This window comes from Protopterus annectens, chromosome 2.part2, assembly GCF_019279795.1.
Source record: "Protopterus annectens isolate FY-2018-M chromosome 2.part2, PAN1.0, whole genome shotgun sequence".
Lineage (NCBI taxonomy): Eukaryota > Metazoa > Chordata > Ceratodontiformes > Protopteridae > Protopterus > Protopterus annectens.
Genome location: NC_056730.1, coordinates 399,544,504 through 399,558,260, shown reverse-complemented (window position 1 = coordinate 399,558,260; position 13,757 = coordinate 399,544,504). Strand labels below are relative to the sequence as shown.

The window sequence follows — 13,757 nt, the reverse complement described above, 5'->3', positions numbered from 1 at the left end:
ATCCTCCTCATCCGGCTCCAGGGAAAAGGAAGGTGAACGGAGCAGAGAGGACAAGGATCCGGAGACCCTCTCAGGAGATTTCAGAATCTTTTCAGGCGGAGCCGAGGGATGAGACTCGGCCCGCCTCTTAGAAATATGACCCTCTCTCTCTCTGTGTTTCTTCTTCTCCCTGTGGGAAGAAGAACCAGACTCCACAGAGCTAGTACCCGATAAGGGAGGTTGAGTCCCGGGTACAGCTGAGGGAGTAGCTGGCGCTGAAGCTACCGGAGTAGCCTGGATCCGGCTAGGAGAGGAAGAAGAAGCTGATTCCTGAAGGAGTTTTCCCACCAGGATCAGCTTGTTCTTCCTGTCCCTAAGTGCCCGAGGATTAAAGGCCGCACAAATCTGGCAGGCCTCTGACAAATGTGCTGCCCCCAGACACAAAACACACTGAGTGTGGCCATCAGCTGGGGAAAGCTTATGGCCACACTCAGTACACTTAGAAAATATAGTTTTTGCTTCAGCCATAATTCTCTCACACACACACCCAAACACTAAGGGGGGGAGGGGCGAGACAAAATTTAAACTAAAGAGAAAGTTTTTTTTTTTTTTTTTTTTTAAAACGTGGGTATGATTAGATAAACATTAAAAACAACACACACACAATTTAAACTAGAAACTAGCTTTTAGAAAAGGAACAATCTCACCAGGCCAGGAGCTCTTCACTAAGAAGCAACTGTCTTTAGCCGCGGCAAAAAACGATCTGAGGTAATGCAGTTGGTAGCAAGGGATTATGGGTAGGGGGAGGAGCTAGGAGCTCGGATCTTGAAGCTTGGAAAGCTGCCGGTCGGATCCGAGGTCGGATCCGAATCCCACAGGTTGCAGATCAAATGAAGTAACTACTTCAGATCTTGCTGTTACACATTACAAGTATATATTAACTTCTAGATCCTTGTATCTTGGATAAAAGGGAATTCTTCAAGTTGCAGCAATTTCAGAGCAAGTATTTTCTCCTAATTAAATTCTCCAGAGCTTTGAAACTCACACTATCCTGTCAGAACTCATTATCCTGTCATACCACACAAAATCTTTCCACCTGAGATATGAAGCTTCCAAAACCATTTAAAGCTCAGTTTTAAAAGTACTTGCATAAAATCATGCACGGTAGGAGAAAAACATTTACCAGCATTTTCATTAAGAGATTTATGGTCTGGTTGAGGCATTTTATAGTCAAATGTTATCCTTAATGGGAGTTAGTTCAAGGACTTTTATTCACAGATAAAAGCATTTTCCTTGTGATTGACCATTCTCCAATGAAAACACTCAAATGCTATACTTATTCTACTTTGCATTCACAAATCTGCATGCGTCTGTATATGTGCACTTTTTTTTTTTTTTTGCTGTGAAGCAGCTGTTCTTTCGATGTGCAACCATATGTTTAGGAAACAGTCAGAAGTCAAACATTTAACATATTAGTCCAAATGAGAGGTAGGCAGTGGCAAAGATCCACTGTTCATATCATCATTTCCTTGGTATGCTGTTACTAAACTCTCTGGACAGCTATAAATCTATATGAACTCTTTATGGTATATTATTCTGAGCTGGTATACATAATGCAGAATAAAGCATGCATCATTTTGGTATTATTCACAAACACCACTTGACACTCAAGGACCATTGTACCTAGTGGTTAAGCATTATGTTTTCATCTGAGGAATACTGTCAGTATTAGGCACCACAAAAATTCAGAGGATCACTCTGAATTTATTCCCATACTGGTTTCCTCTCAACTCAATCATGGCAATGCCTTTTGCACTCTTTCTTTCAGAGCCCAAAACTGGCTATTTACAGCTTATGCAGCACTCTGCAGCACAGCCACTTACTGGCTCTAATTGTTACAAGCACAGGGAGGCTACATTGGTTTCATATTCAGCTTCTTCTTATCTTTATGATCTTGCTCTTGGAATGTTTATCCTTACAAGACTAGTCTCTCTTACATGAAGGAGTGGACTATTCCCTACAGCTTCCCTGGGGCTTTTGGATCTGGCATCATGGGGCTAGTAACAATTCCAAGGATGCAGCTTGAAACAGTTGGTATCTAGTCTTTAGTAAATCAGGCCTTTGCCTTTGGACATTTGCTACTACAATGGCTTAGACAGCATCCCACCTTGACCTACTTCAAGAGCTTCCTAATAATGGTATTGTGAGCTTTACTGAAGACCCAGTGAACAACTGTTAAGTCAGTTGTACTGCACCCTGTAGCTATGAGATCTCACCTGTGACACACACCTCTATGTTCTACCTCTACTGCACTTTCTTTAAAGTTCACTATTCTTTTTTTTACTTCCCTCAACTCTATTTTTGAATTCCACTTTATTTCTTCTCTCTCTCTCTTACAACACTTAACTCAATGCAACCTTCTCTTCTAGCTCAATAGCGAACATAATTACCATTTACATCATGTACAAGTTTACATCTACTGCATGCAATGTTGTAACTGATGTACATTACTGCTCACCTAACACTGCTACACTCTAATTACAAGATCAGCTATCCTTATTCTTATGCATTTCTACGTGCATATTACTTACATCTATTTTTCAGTTTACTTCCTTAACTGCTTACTTAAATTATATAATTTTGTACTAACTGCATTTACTAACTTGATAACAACTGCAAAGCATGCAATGCCTATTCTTCCTATCTCACTCATAGAACGCTCATGTGTCTGTGATACCTACTATAACTAATTTTATGCCTTGTTATACACTGACATGAACATTGTTTTTATGAACTTTTCTCTCTATGCTTTTGCTGGAAATAGGCTCATCTCTGTTGACATTTTATGGCATCACAAAAACAGGTGTAATTTAACACTGCACAAAGTCAAAAGAATTACATTACCTAATACATTAAATCGTGCAAAGAACGATGCTGATTTAAAGTTCAGTAAAGGCAAGATGAGCACAACTAAGTAGAAAGGCACTGTCTTTGTCTTGCTCCACCACTCTGCGAACGCAGTCTGCCCTGCACTGCTGTTACTTGGACCCACAATCAGATCATCAGTTTTGGGTATTTCAGGATAAGGACAAATCACTGCAAAATATATGTCAGATATTAAAAGTCATTGAACATTTCAGTCAAGAATCTTATTCTTTTTCCAGTTAGTAAAAATGTAGTTAATAATTTATACAGCAATAGTTTGGATAAATACAATGTTTCTCAGTCACAGCAATACCAAATATTACAGTATGCATTATGTCTCAGTCACAGACTGAATGGTTTGTTATATGCAAAAGTCTAGTATCAGCAAATACACTGAAGACAAGTCAAATTTCGCAAAAGTGTAAAAAAAAATAAGCAAAATTAGGTCGGACTGCTATGGAGGCAAAAGGAGACATCTCTTGCATAACTACAGACATGATAACCATTGCCACAAGTAATTAAATAAGTGAAAATTATGTACTTAGTGCACTTGATCTGCAAGAATGAGATCACCCTCTGCAGCTTACAGGAGTTTGCCCAAAGACACTGGGATTGCTTGGCAATCCAAACTTTCCTAGGGTGCCAAGTACTACTCCCATCCCATAAAGCACTATTCTGCTCTACCTGCCAAGATCTAATGTTAAACATGTTAAACATAATACACACACACACACACACACACACACACACACACACACACACACAGACACAGACACACACACACACAGGAGACAATCATTACATCAAAGGGATGTAATATTGAAATCCAAAAGATTGATTTTAAATGGTCAAGCAACCACCAGTTTGAAAAATCCTGTAGTTTCCACAAACTACAGCCCAAAGAAACCACAAAATAAAATAAAATTGCAAATGTTTATTACATAAATAAATTTGGCAAGGACTGTACTTAAAAATGACAATAAGCACTTCCGTCCATTACTATATGAACGTCTTCAGATCATATACTCATGGACGAAAAAGCTTATTGTCGTTTTTAAGTACAGTTCTTGTCGAATTTATGTAATAAATGTTTGCAATTTTATTTTTCGGTTTCTTGTGGAGCTTTTGTATCTAATGCTTGTATGCAATTTTTAATATTTAGAGCTTTTCTTCCTGGGCCTCCACCCAGTCAGAATTTTCCAGCAAACAAATGGAAAATAAATAAATAAAAATAAGACAGACGGTTAAATGTTACCACCTATAGACTTTGAAGAAAAGGGAAACAAAAAACTGGACATCTTTACATATGTACTTTGTTCTGTGCATGTTAATATCACAGCTAATGATTCAGTGCAACAAATACTCTCCCGTGGTAATAACAGGCTTTATACAATTCAGGCAAATGTACATAAAGGCTTAAATTAGCTCATTTGCAACTTCAGGCATAAAAGTAGGATTAATTTCAAGAGAAACTCACTCTTTAAGAGAAGAGAAAATATGATGATTCGCCACAGTCTGTTTTTCCAAAAATGATGTATAAGGAGGTACTGGATGTTTTAGCTGTTGTCTTGACAAGAAGGTATCCTCAAGAAAGTCATTGCAAACTTTAAAAAAAATTAAGAAATTATAACTTTGCCCCTGGTGAAAGTTAGAGAGGTCAGCCAAATATACTTTAATGGAGGAATAAATTAATCACATCCCAAAATTATCTGCTAGATGTTCAAGTACTGTGGGGAAAAAAAGAGCAGAAAAGGAATTTGGATCTTTGGAGTGAGCCCACGGTGATAACTGTTTCCATTTTTCTCAGCAAGTCTTCATCAAGATTAGCTTCTGAGAAGAAAAGAGTTGTTATTAAGCACTGTACCCAAAATGAACTGATTACTAGCTACTTCTAGAAGTGGGAAAACCAAGAAGCGATGAATAGGAATTAAGTGTTGGGGTAAAGTTTGTCCACCGGATAGTCCAGGCTTATTGAACAGATGAGGCAAAAGAACAAGGCACCTGTTTTATCGAGACCAGTGTGAAACTACGAGGAATGAATGAATGAATTCTGTCATAAGAGGAAATGGGAGGAAACACAAAGGAGTCTAGCTGGTCATCAGTGAGCTACACTGTCCCTCGTGTGCTTTTCCAGGCCTCATTCTCAACTGTCCAGATTTGTACAGAATGCCCAGAATTTGGCTTCATATAGTTTGGCCTGTTCCTCATAAAATTCATGGTTTTCTGGCACGCAACTGAGGAGCAAAGTCACCAAATAATGCCACACATTTGAGTTTCAGACTTTATATCCTTTAGAAAATGCAAAACACAAAACCTATTTTCTTCTTCTTCTTTCGGCTTTTCCCGGTTAGGGGTCGCCACAGCGGATCATCTGTTCGCTCATGACTGGCAGTGGAGTTTTACAGTGTCGAGTTGCCAGCCCGGCGCCCAACCTTCCACAGAAGGCACACACTCACACCTAGGGCCAATTTAGAGTGTCCAATATTACTCTAGTTAATCTGTAAGTTCATAACAGCAATGTTTAAAGGAAAACTCCACCTTAGAACTAAAAAAATCTTTTTTCACTATCTCCGTTTTCTGAGTTATTTTAACATCTCAAAAATCACTCTAGCTGCTTCTCATAGAATTTTCATGTTTTCTGCAAAATGACTGCCAATGGGGCTTGACATATCAATGTGATCTTATTTTTCTTCAGGCTTTTCTCTTTCCCATTATCCATTTCAAGTCTGCCTTATATGAGTCATGCTAGACATAAGGAAGTAGTGGTACATTCCCATTCCACTGAAATATAATGGGACAGTGTCAGTCACTGTCATCTTATCTGTCTGTAACAGGACTGCTTCGTTTATTTCTTGAATGGCCCTCGTGTGTGTGTGTGTGTGTGTGTGTGTGTGTGTGTGTGTCTCAGGTCTTGTTTTACAATATACTAAGGAATTATACTGCTGCAACAAAAACAGCTGCTAAACTGCAGGCCTTTGTTCAAAGTATCTTTTTATAGCCCAAGATGATTTGAGAGCCCCCCCCCCCCCATACTTTGGTAAATGTGCTGATACTTAACAAGAATTACAAGAATAATATTTTCTCATTTTCTCTAAATGTTGCAGACATCTTTGATATTACATTCAAGCCATCTTAAAATGTAAAGTAGTACAAAGGAAGAACATTTACAGTTTAAAGCTTAGCATCTCAATACTGTGATGTTGCTTATGTAAATTTGTCAAAAGAGGTGACCAGTGGTGGATCCAGGAATCTGCAAAAGGGGGGAGGGGGGCGCAGTCTGGAAAGTACACCAGTGGGGAGAGGAACAGTGGGTGTCAGGGTCTGCTGAAAGATCACCTTAACATGCTCTGACAGCACACATAAAAAGACAGTGATATACATTCTATTGTACATTGTACAACACTGTGCAGTGGCTTTGGTAGTGGAGGGAGGTAACCTCTATCCTGTATATCACAAATTTACACACAGCACCAGATGTCTGCAGGCATAACCAGTGAGATTTAGTTATCCACAAAAAGCCACAGTCCTTTTCCATAGTAGTATACTTTGCATATACATTATGCTAGCCTAGTAGAGAGTCCCAGTGAAGACAAAACAGCCACAGCAAGTACCATAGTAAAAGCAAGCAATTCTGTACTTACTTCTGTGAAAACTATGAATAACTTAAAAAAAAGCTCAACAACTTAAGTACATGTTATGAAAAAAAAATCTGCAAAACAAATACTCAGTTCCAAATATAACCACTATAGCATATCACAGAGAAAATATAACCCAAAATCTACTTTAACATCATGCAATATCAGATATAAACCAGAAACACAAATGTTTGGGTGAATTAGTAAATATTCCATTTAATTTATGCAAAAAAAGAACACAAAACACTTTCTTCAGCTAAACACAAAAATGTCTTCTAACAGCTCAGGGTCAACTACTTCAGCAACAGACATTCCCCATACCCACTGCCCACCTAAAGTATCTAGACTGACCCTTCCACAGTAAATAAAAAAACAAACAAAAAAACAAATAATGCATGTTTTCTTTCATAGATACACTAATCACAGTTTGTATTCCTTCTTACTCCACCCAAATACACTTCAGTCCTGCAAAGTCAGAATTACAACAGCAAACACCAGGGGCCAGTCATTTCATCCACAAACAGCCCATACCCAACTGCCTATTTTTTTCTAATCTGGTCTGACCTTGTCAGGTTAAGAGAAAAAGGAAATAATGGTTGTATCAATGTATTCTTCATATACACACAGACACCACAACTTGTATTCCATCTTACTTCTCCCAAATATACCTTAGTCCTGCAAATCCAGAAATACAAAAACAAAAATAGCAAGGCCAATGATTCCACTCACAAACAGCCCCCGTAACCACAACATACCTAAAGTATCTGGTTTGACTCTGATAGGATAAAAAAATACATTTTTCTTTCACAGAACAGTAACTGCAGCATGTATTTGTCTATGCTTCAAACAAATACATATTAATCTTACAAAAGCCAGAATTACAATGACAATCAGCAAGGCCAATCAATTTTATCCACAGTTAGTGCCCATATCCATTGCCTACCCACAGTATCTGGTTTGGTCTTGCCAGGATAAAAAATTACTTTATTTTTAGTTATTTGTTAACTCTGCCAGGATAAAAATAACATTCATGTATTTTTTGCGTCACAGGAGCAGTAATAGCTTGTATTCCAGCTTGTTTCAAGCAAATACACATTAGTCCTCCAAAGTTTGAATTAGAACAGCATATTGTATTGCAAATCTTTTCATCCACAGGCAGCTCCGTACCCCCTGCTATCTACAGCATAAAAAACAAAGTAGTGAACTAGTCTCCCAGACACACTCCAACGGTATTCCCAGAATGATCGAAGCAACCAGTGGAACAATAAAATCCTTTTATTAAGCGATAAAAACACTGATAAAATAACTGGTAAGCACTTTCATTTAATAAAGTATTAAACTTCATCAGACACCATGTTCTTTACATAACTTCCTTATACACTCAAATAGTTCAAATTCATTGGATGAAAAAAATGCAAATCACATCAGTGAATCAACCACCACAGCCTGCCTAAAAGGTAGCACATACACAATAAAACCCAAAGAATTGTATATGTGTATATGTGTGTGCTTTCTAATGGAAAAAGCTTAATAAAATAAAATACTGAACAAGCATTACTGAAAACTTGTGTATAAAATATAATGACTATAAAGCACTAAAGTTTTTTTCTCTCCAATGCTTTTAACCTTAGCACTGGGGTGATGGAGCTATGCTCATTTATCCCCGGCCAACTGTCAGCCTGCAAACAGATTTGCCATCGTTAAGTTCTTTAGATTCTAAAAGTAGCCCCCATGGTTTTTTGTCATTAACTTCAACCCAATCAATGACTAAAAATCTAAACCGATGCTCTAAATTGTCACAAACATGTTTAGCTAAGACATTATTTAAGTTATGTTTTCTTATAGCATAGTCACGTTCATAAATCCATTGACTAAATTTCCTCTCCGTTTTACCTATGTAAAAGGCTGGGCATGAGTCACACGATGCTATGTAAATCACTGCTTTAGAATTGCAGTTATACTTTCCCTTTATAGGGTATGCAAAATTTCATACCATAAAATTGTTTGTTTCTTCTATTTTATGGCACCATGCACATGCCTTGCATTTAAACATACCATGCGTACTATGACTATTCAAATTGTTTCTCCTTTAATATGTCTTTAAAATTCAATCCCTTTCTGTAGGTAATAACTGGTCTTTCACCTATTTGTTTTCTAATTTTAGAGTCATCTGTTAATTTAGGCCAGTTCTTTTCAAATATGGACTTAACTTTCTAAAGTCTTCATCAAATGTAATGGTTAAAGATCTTGAAAAATTGAAGACTTGTTCAGTACCATACTTTTGCGTGTCTATAGTTATACCAAGCTCTACCACAGAATAAACAACCTCTTCTAGTATTGCGTCTGTAGAGTGACATCTACGCAGGCTATGGTGTTGGGTTCATTGATTGATTTGCATTTTTTTCATCCAATGAATTTGAACTATTTGAGTATCTAAGGAAGTGATGTAAAGAACATGGTGTCTGATGAAGTTTAATACTTTATTAAACGAAAGAGCTTACCAGTTAATTTATCAGTGTTTTTATCGCTTAATAAAAGGATTTCATTGTTCCACTGCTTCCTTCGATCATTCTTTGAATACTGTTGGAGTGGGTCTGTGAGACTAGTTCACTACTTTATTTTTTTATTCAGTTTTTGGGTTTGTTTTCATTTTTGGTGGTTCATGGCTTCTGGAAGTGCACTAGATTTCTCCCAGCTCTCCATTCCTAATGGAGGAGATGGCTTTGAGAACAGCATCGGTAACTTAACAGCTTTAATAATGCACCTTAACCAATGGATGGACTACCTATATGAATGAATTGGTTCGGCTGGAGAAATTCCTCCCACTGTGAATCATCCACAGGGGAGAGCCAGAGGATCAGCGTTTGATTTTAACTCTACACCACTTTGTCTTGCTGCTGCCTCACAACTCAACTTGCAGGAACCTTCCGGTCCTGCAGCTGGAAATACACAGCCTGGGTTACTAAGTAAGTCGCCTGGACAAGGAATTGCTACTAATGGTGTTCATAGACAAGGAACTGCTTTTTCCAACAGGAGAGAAATTCCATTACTTAAAGATTGGTTGGGCGCTAGTTTTTCCTTTATTCCAGGACAGGAACGGACTGGCTTCACCTTGGAGGGTAAGCTGAACGATTTTGACAATAAGTTAATGAAATGTAAAAAACTCCACCTTGAAAATGCATACCTGAGTGTATTCGGTGTAATATTGTTCCCAAGGGTTTACGCATTTGGGAATACCCTATTGGCTTGTCTAATAATTCAGCTTTACATGTTGACCTGTTAAAAATGTTTGACAGGTTTGGTATTGAATTGCTCGAATTGCTTATTAAATATAATGATAAAGAGGTAGAAATCCTCTGTAAAGACTTGATTGTCTTGCACAAAAACATAAGGGAAGATGCTTCGTATGAACAACTCAAGTACGAGCATCTGAGAATTTATAATAGCAGAGAGAAATACATAGAAAAGTTAAAAGCTGGAAAAAGCAAGAAAATTAACAGGGACTTAAATGAGTATGCAAAAGGCTTAACATACCCAAAACCACCTAGCTTTCAGAACAAACGTAGACATTATAATAACAGGAAAACCTTTCCTGTAAATAATTATGACAACAACCAGGATTCGGGGAATGTGGCTGACTTAGAAGAACATGGAGCAACCTCAGACTATGACAATGAATACCCAGGGCTAAGAAGGTTGGAAAGAATTAGAAATAAGAATGTCTCTAATGGTAGACAAGAGCAACAACTGAGGTTTCAGGGAGCCAGACCAAGGAACAAAAACTGGAGGACGTAAGTTTTTTTGCATCAGGTTGTTGACCACGATGGTGTGATTTTAAATGACCATGAAAGCCAATTTGGTGGATGTACCATTGTTTTGAATGTGCAAAATTACTTTAAAGTTTATAATTTCTCTCAAGTGCATGTTGATGCTGATGTTGCAAACTTGTTATCCAGGGGCATGACATTTGTTCCAACCCACTCATTTAAGTTTACTGACATCATGATAAACTTAAAGTTATATTTGAGAAAATTTAACCTTTCCTTATTGCATCAAAATAATGTCGACAACACCCATACTAAGAACACATACGGGATTAGTACGACTTTTAACCCATCCCTCCATCGTAGACTAGTCGTATGGAAAAAGTATGCGAACTAGATTTAATGAACATGCACAAATGTAAAAGCAAGCTCTTGGATCGTAACATGAATCTCAACAAAAATGAGTGGCAACTTGTAAAGAATTTGCAAAAAGAAAAAATAATTATGAAACCTGATAAGGGTGGGGTGGGGTAGTCATTAAGAGTCTGGACATGTACAATAACAAAATGAATGAACTGCTAGAGACCAACACATATGAGGAGACTACACTTAATGAACTAAATGGAGCATATAGGAAGGTCTATACTCAGTTAAGTGACATTTTCCTCGAAAGAAGGATAGAAATACACTTATACAACTATCTCAACATTCTGACCCCTAGAATACAGTATTTTTTGGAATCCCCAAAATCCATAAAAGTCTACACCATCCCCTACGAGACCTTTAGTGGATGGAAGGGATACAATAACCTCAGCTTGTGCACATTATTTAGATTTCAAATTAAAGAAAATACTAAAAGAAGAACTTCAGATTTGTAAGGACTCATGGACCTTTTTGGCTTCCTTAAAACAAAATACAATACAGCCCAACAGATATACTGGTGACCATAGATGTATGTGACCTTTACACAGTTATACCGCAGGGGTGGGTCCATGAAATACTTATAGAACATAGGACCCCCCCATGATACAATTACCCTAATATTGGAGCTATTAGAGCTGGTACTTAGTAATAACTATATAACATTCAATAACATACATGTCAAGCAGAGCGCCTCCTTGGCCCTCTTCAAAAGGAACCTTGATGATTGGATGGGAGATAGGAAATTCACCCCGGGGATCGTGTCAGTTGCCCTGCTAGACAGGGGTCCAGAGAAGTAAATATTGTGGGAAGAAATATCCAGGGAATTGTTATGTCTAGGCTTGTATAAGCCCTAGGGCCAATAGCCTAGTACCAACCTATGAACAAGTACTATTTACAGAAAAGGGGTATCTCCGTGGGTTCACCTTGTGGTGGGGCATATGTCAATGCAATCATGGCGTATTGGGAAAAACATTTTGTTTTTCAGTCCTCCTACAATAACCACATTAGGACATACCATAGGTTCCAGGATGGTATTTGCCTTATATGGAAGGGATCACTGGCTACACTTGAGCAATTCCTGGAATACATAAATAACACCACTTCATTCTTTAAATTCACTTCAAATGTCAACTTCAATTTTATTAATTATTTGGATGTTCACTTATTTAAGGATGAAGTGAAAGGGAGATATGTCACCACAATTCACAGGAAAGAGACTTATTCTAACTGTTTCCTTCACTACAGTAGTTCACATCCCCAGCATCAAAAAAAGGTCTGTAGTGAAGGGACAGTTAGTTAGGGCAGCTCGAATGGTCACCAGACACGAAGATTTTATTCTGGAGTGTAATACCTTACGCTCAATGTTCTTTAAAAGAGCATACCCTGTAGAATTAATCGATGACTTAATTCAGAAAGTCACAAGGAAAAGAATGAATGGACATTTTCAGCCCATTCTGGGAGATGAATGTCACTCTACAGATGCAATAGTAGAAGATGTTTATTCTACAATAAAGCCTGGTACAACTATAGACACACAAAAGTATGGTATTGAACAAGTCTTCGATTTTTCAAGATCATTAACCATTACATTTAGTGAAAACTTTACAAAATTAAGGTCCATATTTGAAAAGAACTGGCCTATATTAACAGATGACTCCATACCTCTCAACCTGGAAACATCAAAAATCTGGACAAGGCCCATGAAAAATAGGTACAAATCTTACGCTGATTAACATCTAATTTGCATACATAATTATGTAACCCCACCCACTCCAATGGAATTATGGGATACCAACTTTCGAACGCAAACTGAAGAACAGACAACCAAAACATGGCACCAGAGTCCCCCTGCAGCCATTCCAATGTCCCGTTACCTAGCTATTTCGCCCCATTTACCATAAACACTAATGTATGCATATGACAGAGTTGCACAAATGTGGAAATAGTATACAATTATATTAAGAAAAATTGAGTTAGTTTAAAATATCTTCACAAACAGACTTGCTTCAAAGTCCAGTAAGAAATGTGTCATTATAATTCTACATGCTATGAGTTTGTACCATTAGCACAGCATGTATGTGATCCCAAGGACAAATGACAACTAAATATAATGATTGGTAGCTGGGCTTATAAGTCCAAATTTTTCCTTAGGTGTGTGCATGATGCAGGAGAGAGGCCTGGTAATCTACTTCTGTTTTCTGCTAGCTTTGTAAACCTTTTGGCTAGTGTCAGTTCCTTATTGGGGCGATATAGGAGTTTGATCCAACTTAACGGCACTGCATGGAATATATCAAAGGATGAGTGTGCTACAATTGATAAAAGTTTTATAAAAGGTAGTATTTGTCAAATGTTGAGGGGTATACCTCCTGTTCTCAGGGTAGGTCCAGACACAGAAGCATACCTAGTTTATCTGGTGGTCCCCTCAAATCAAAAATGAGGAGCAAAAAAAAAAACACTTTTAAACTCAAACTATAGCAAATCATTTGCTACAATTGCAATATCACATACAAAGGCCAATACTGAATGACAGCATATTTAATCAGAGAAGTACCTCATCCTGTCAGATTTCTTGTACTCTGATATTCAATGTCTTTTACCAGTGACCTCAGTCTTCAATGGGGACTAGAACCTACAGCCTTCATGTTCAGACTTGAATGCAGTTATTAAGCCACACTTAAATGATGAAACAAAAACAGTACATGAAGGACTACTTCAATTAACAGTTAAAACAAAGGTCTAGAAAGAGTAAATAGAAAATAGTGTGTCATACTCATAAAAGTAACTGCAGATAGCAACATATTTTTTTAACCTGGAAATAATTTTGCTTATCTAGTATTATATTTACAGAGGGAAAATAATAGAATATAGAAATACTTCTATTTCTGGAGTTATACAACTAACGCAACCATGTATAGCAGAAATGATCTGCTAATTTAATAATTTTCTTTAAAGTTGTATGCTGAAATGTTTGCTGAACAACTGACAGAAGACTATATTAATGCACATCTAGTGCATGGTTTATAAATACGGT

General features: G+C 37.5%; 1 protein-coding gene across 5 annotated transcripts in view; it reads right to left on the bottom strand.

Moving 5' to 3' along the window:
• SLC38A9 (solute carrier family 38 member 9) overlaps positions 1–13,757 on the bottom strand; it is a 1,477,321-nt gene that overhangs the window by 508,181 nt on the left and 955,383 nt on the right. For all 5 annotated transcript variants that reach the window (XM_044063918.1, XM_044063920.1, XM_044063923.1 and 2 more), the window contains one exon: positions 2,884–3,075. In XM_044063918.1, the coding sequence (XP_043919853.1) occupies positions 2,884–3,075 (192 nt within the window). The remainder of the gene's footprint in view (positions 1–2,883; positions 3,076–13,757) is intronic.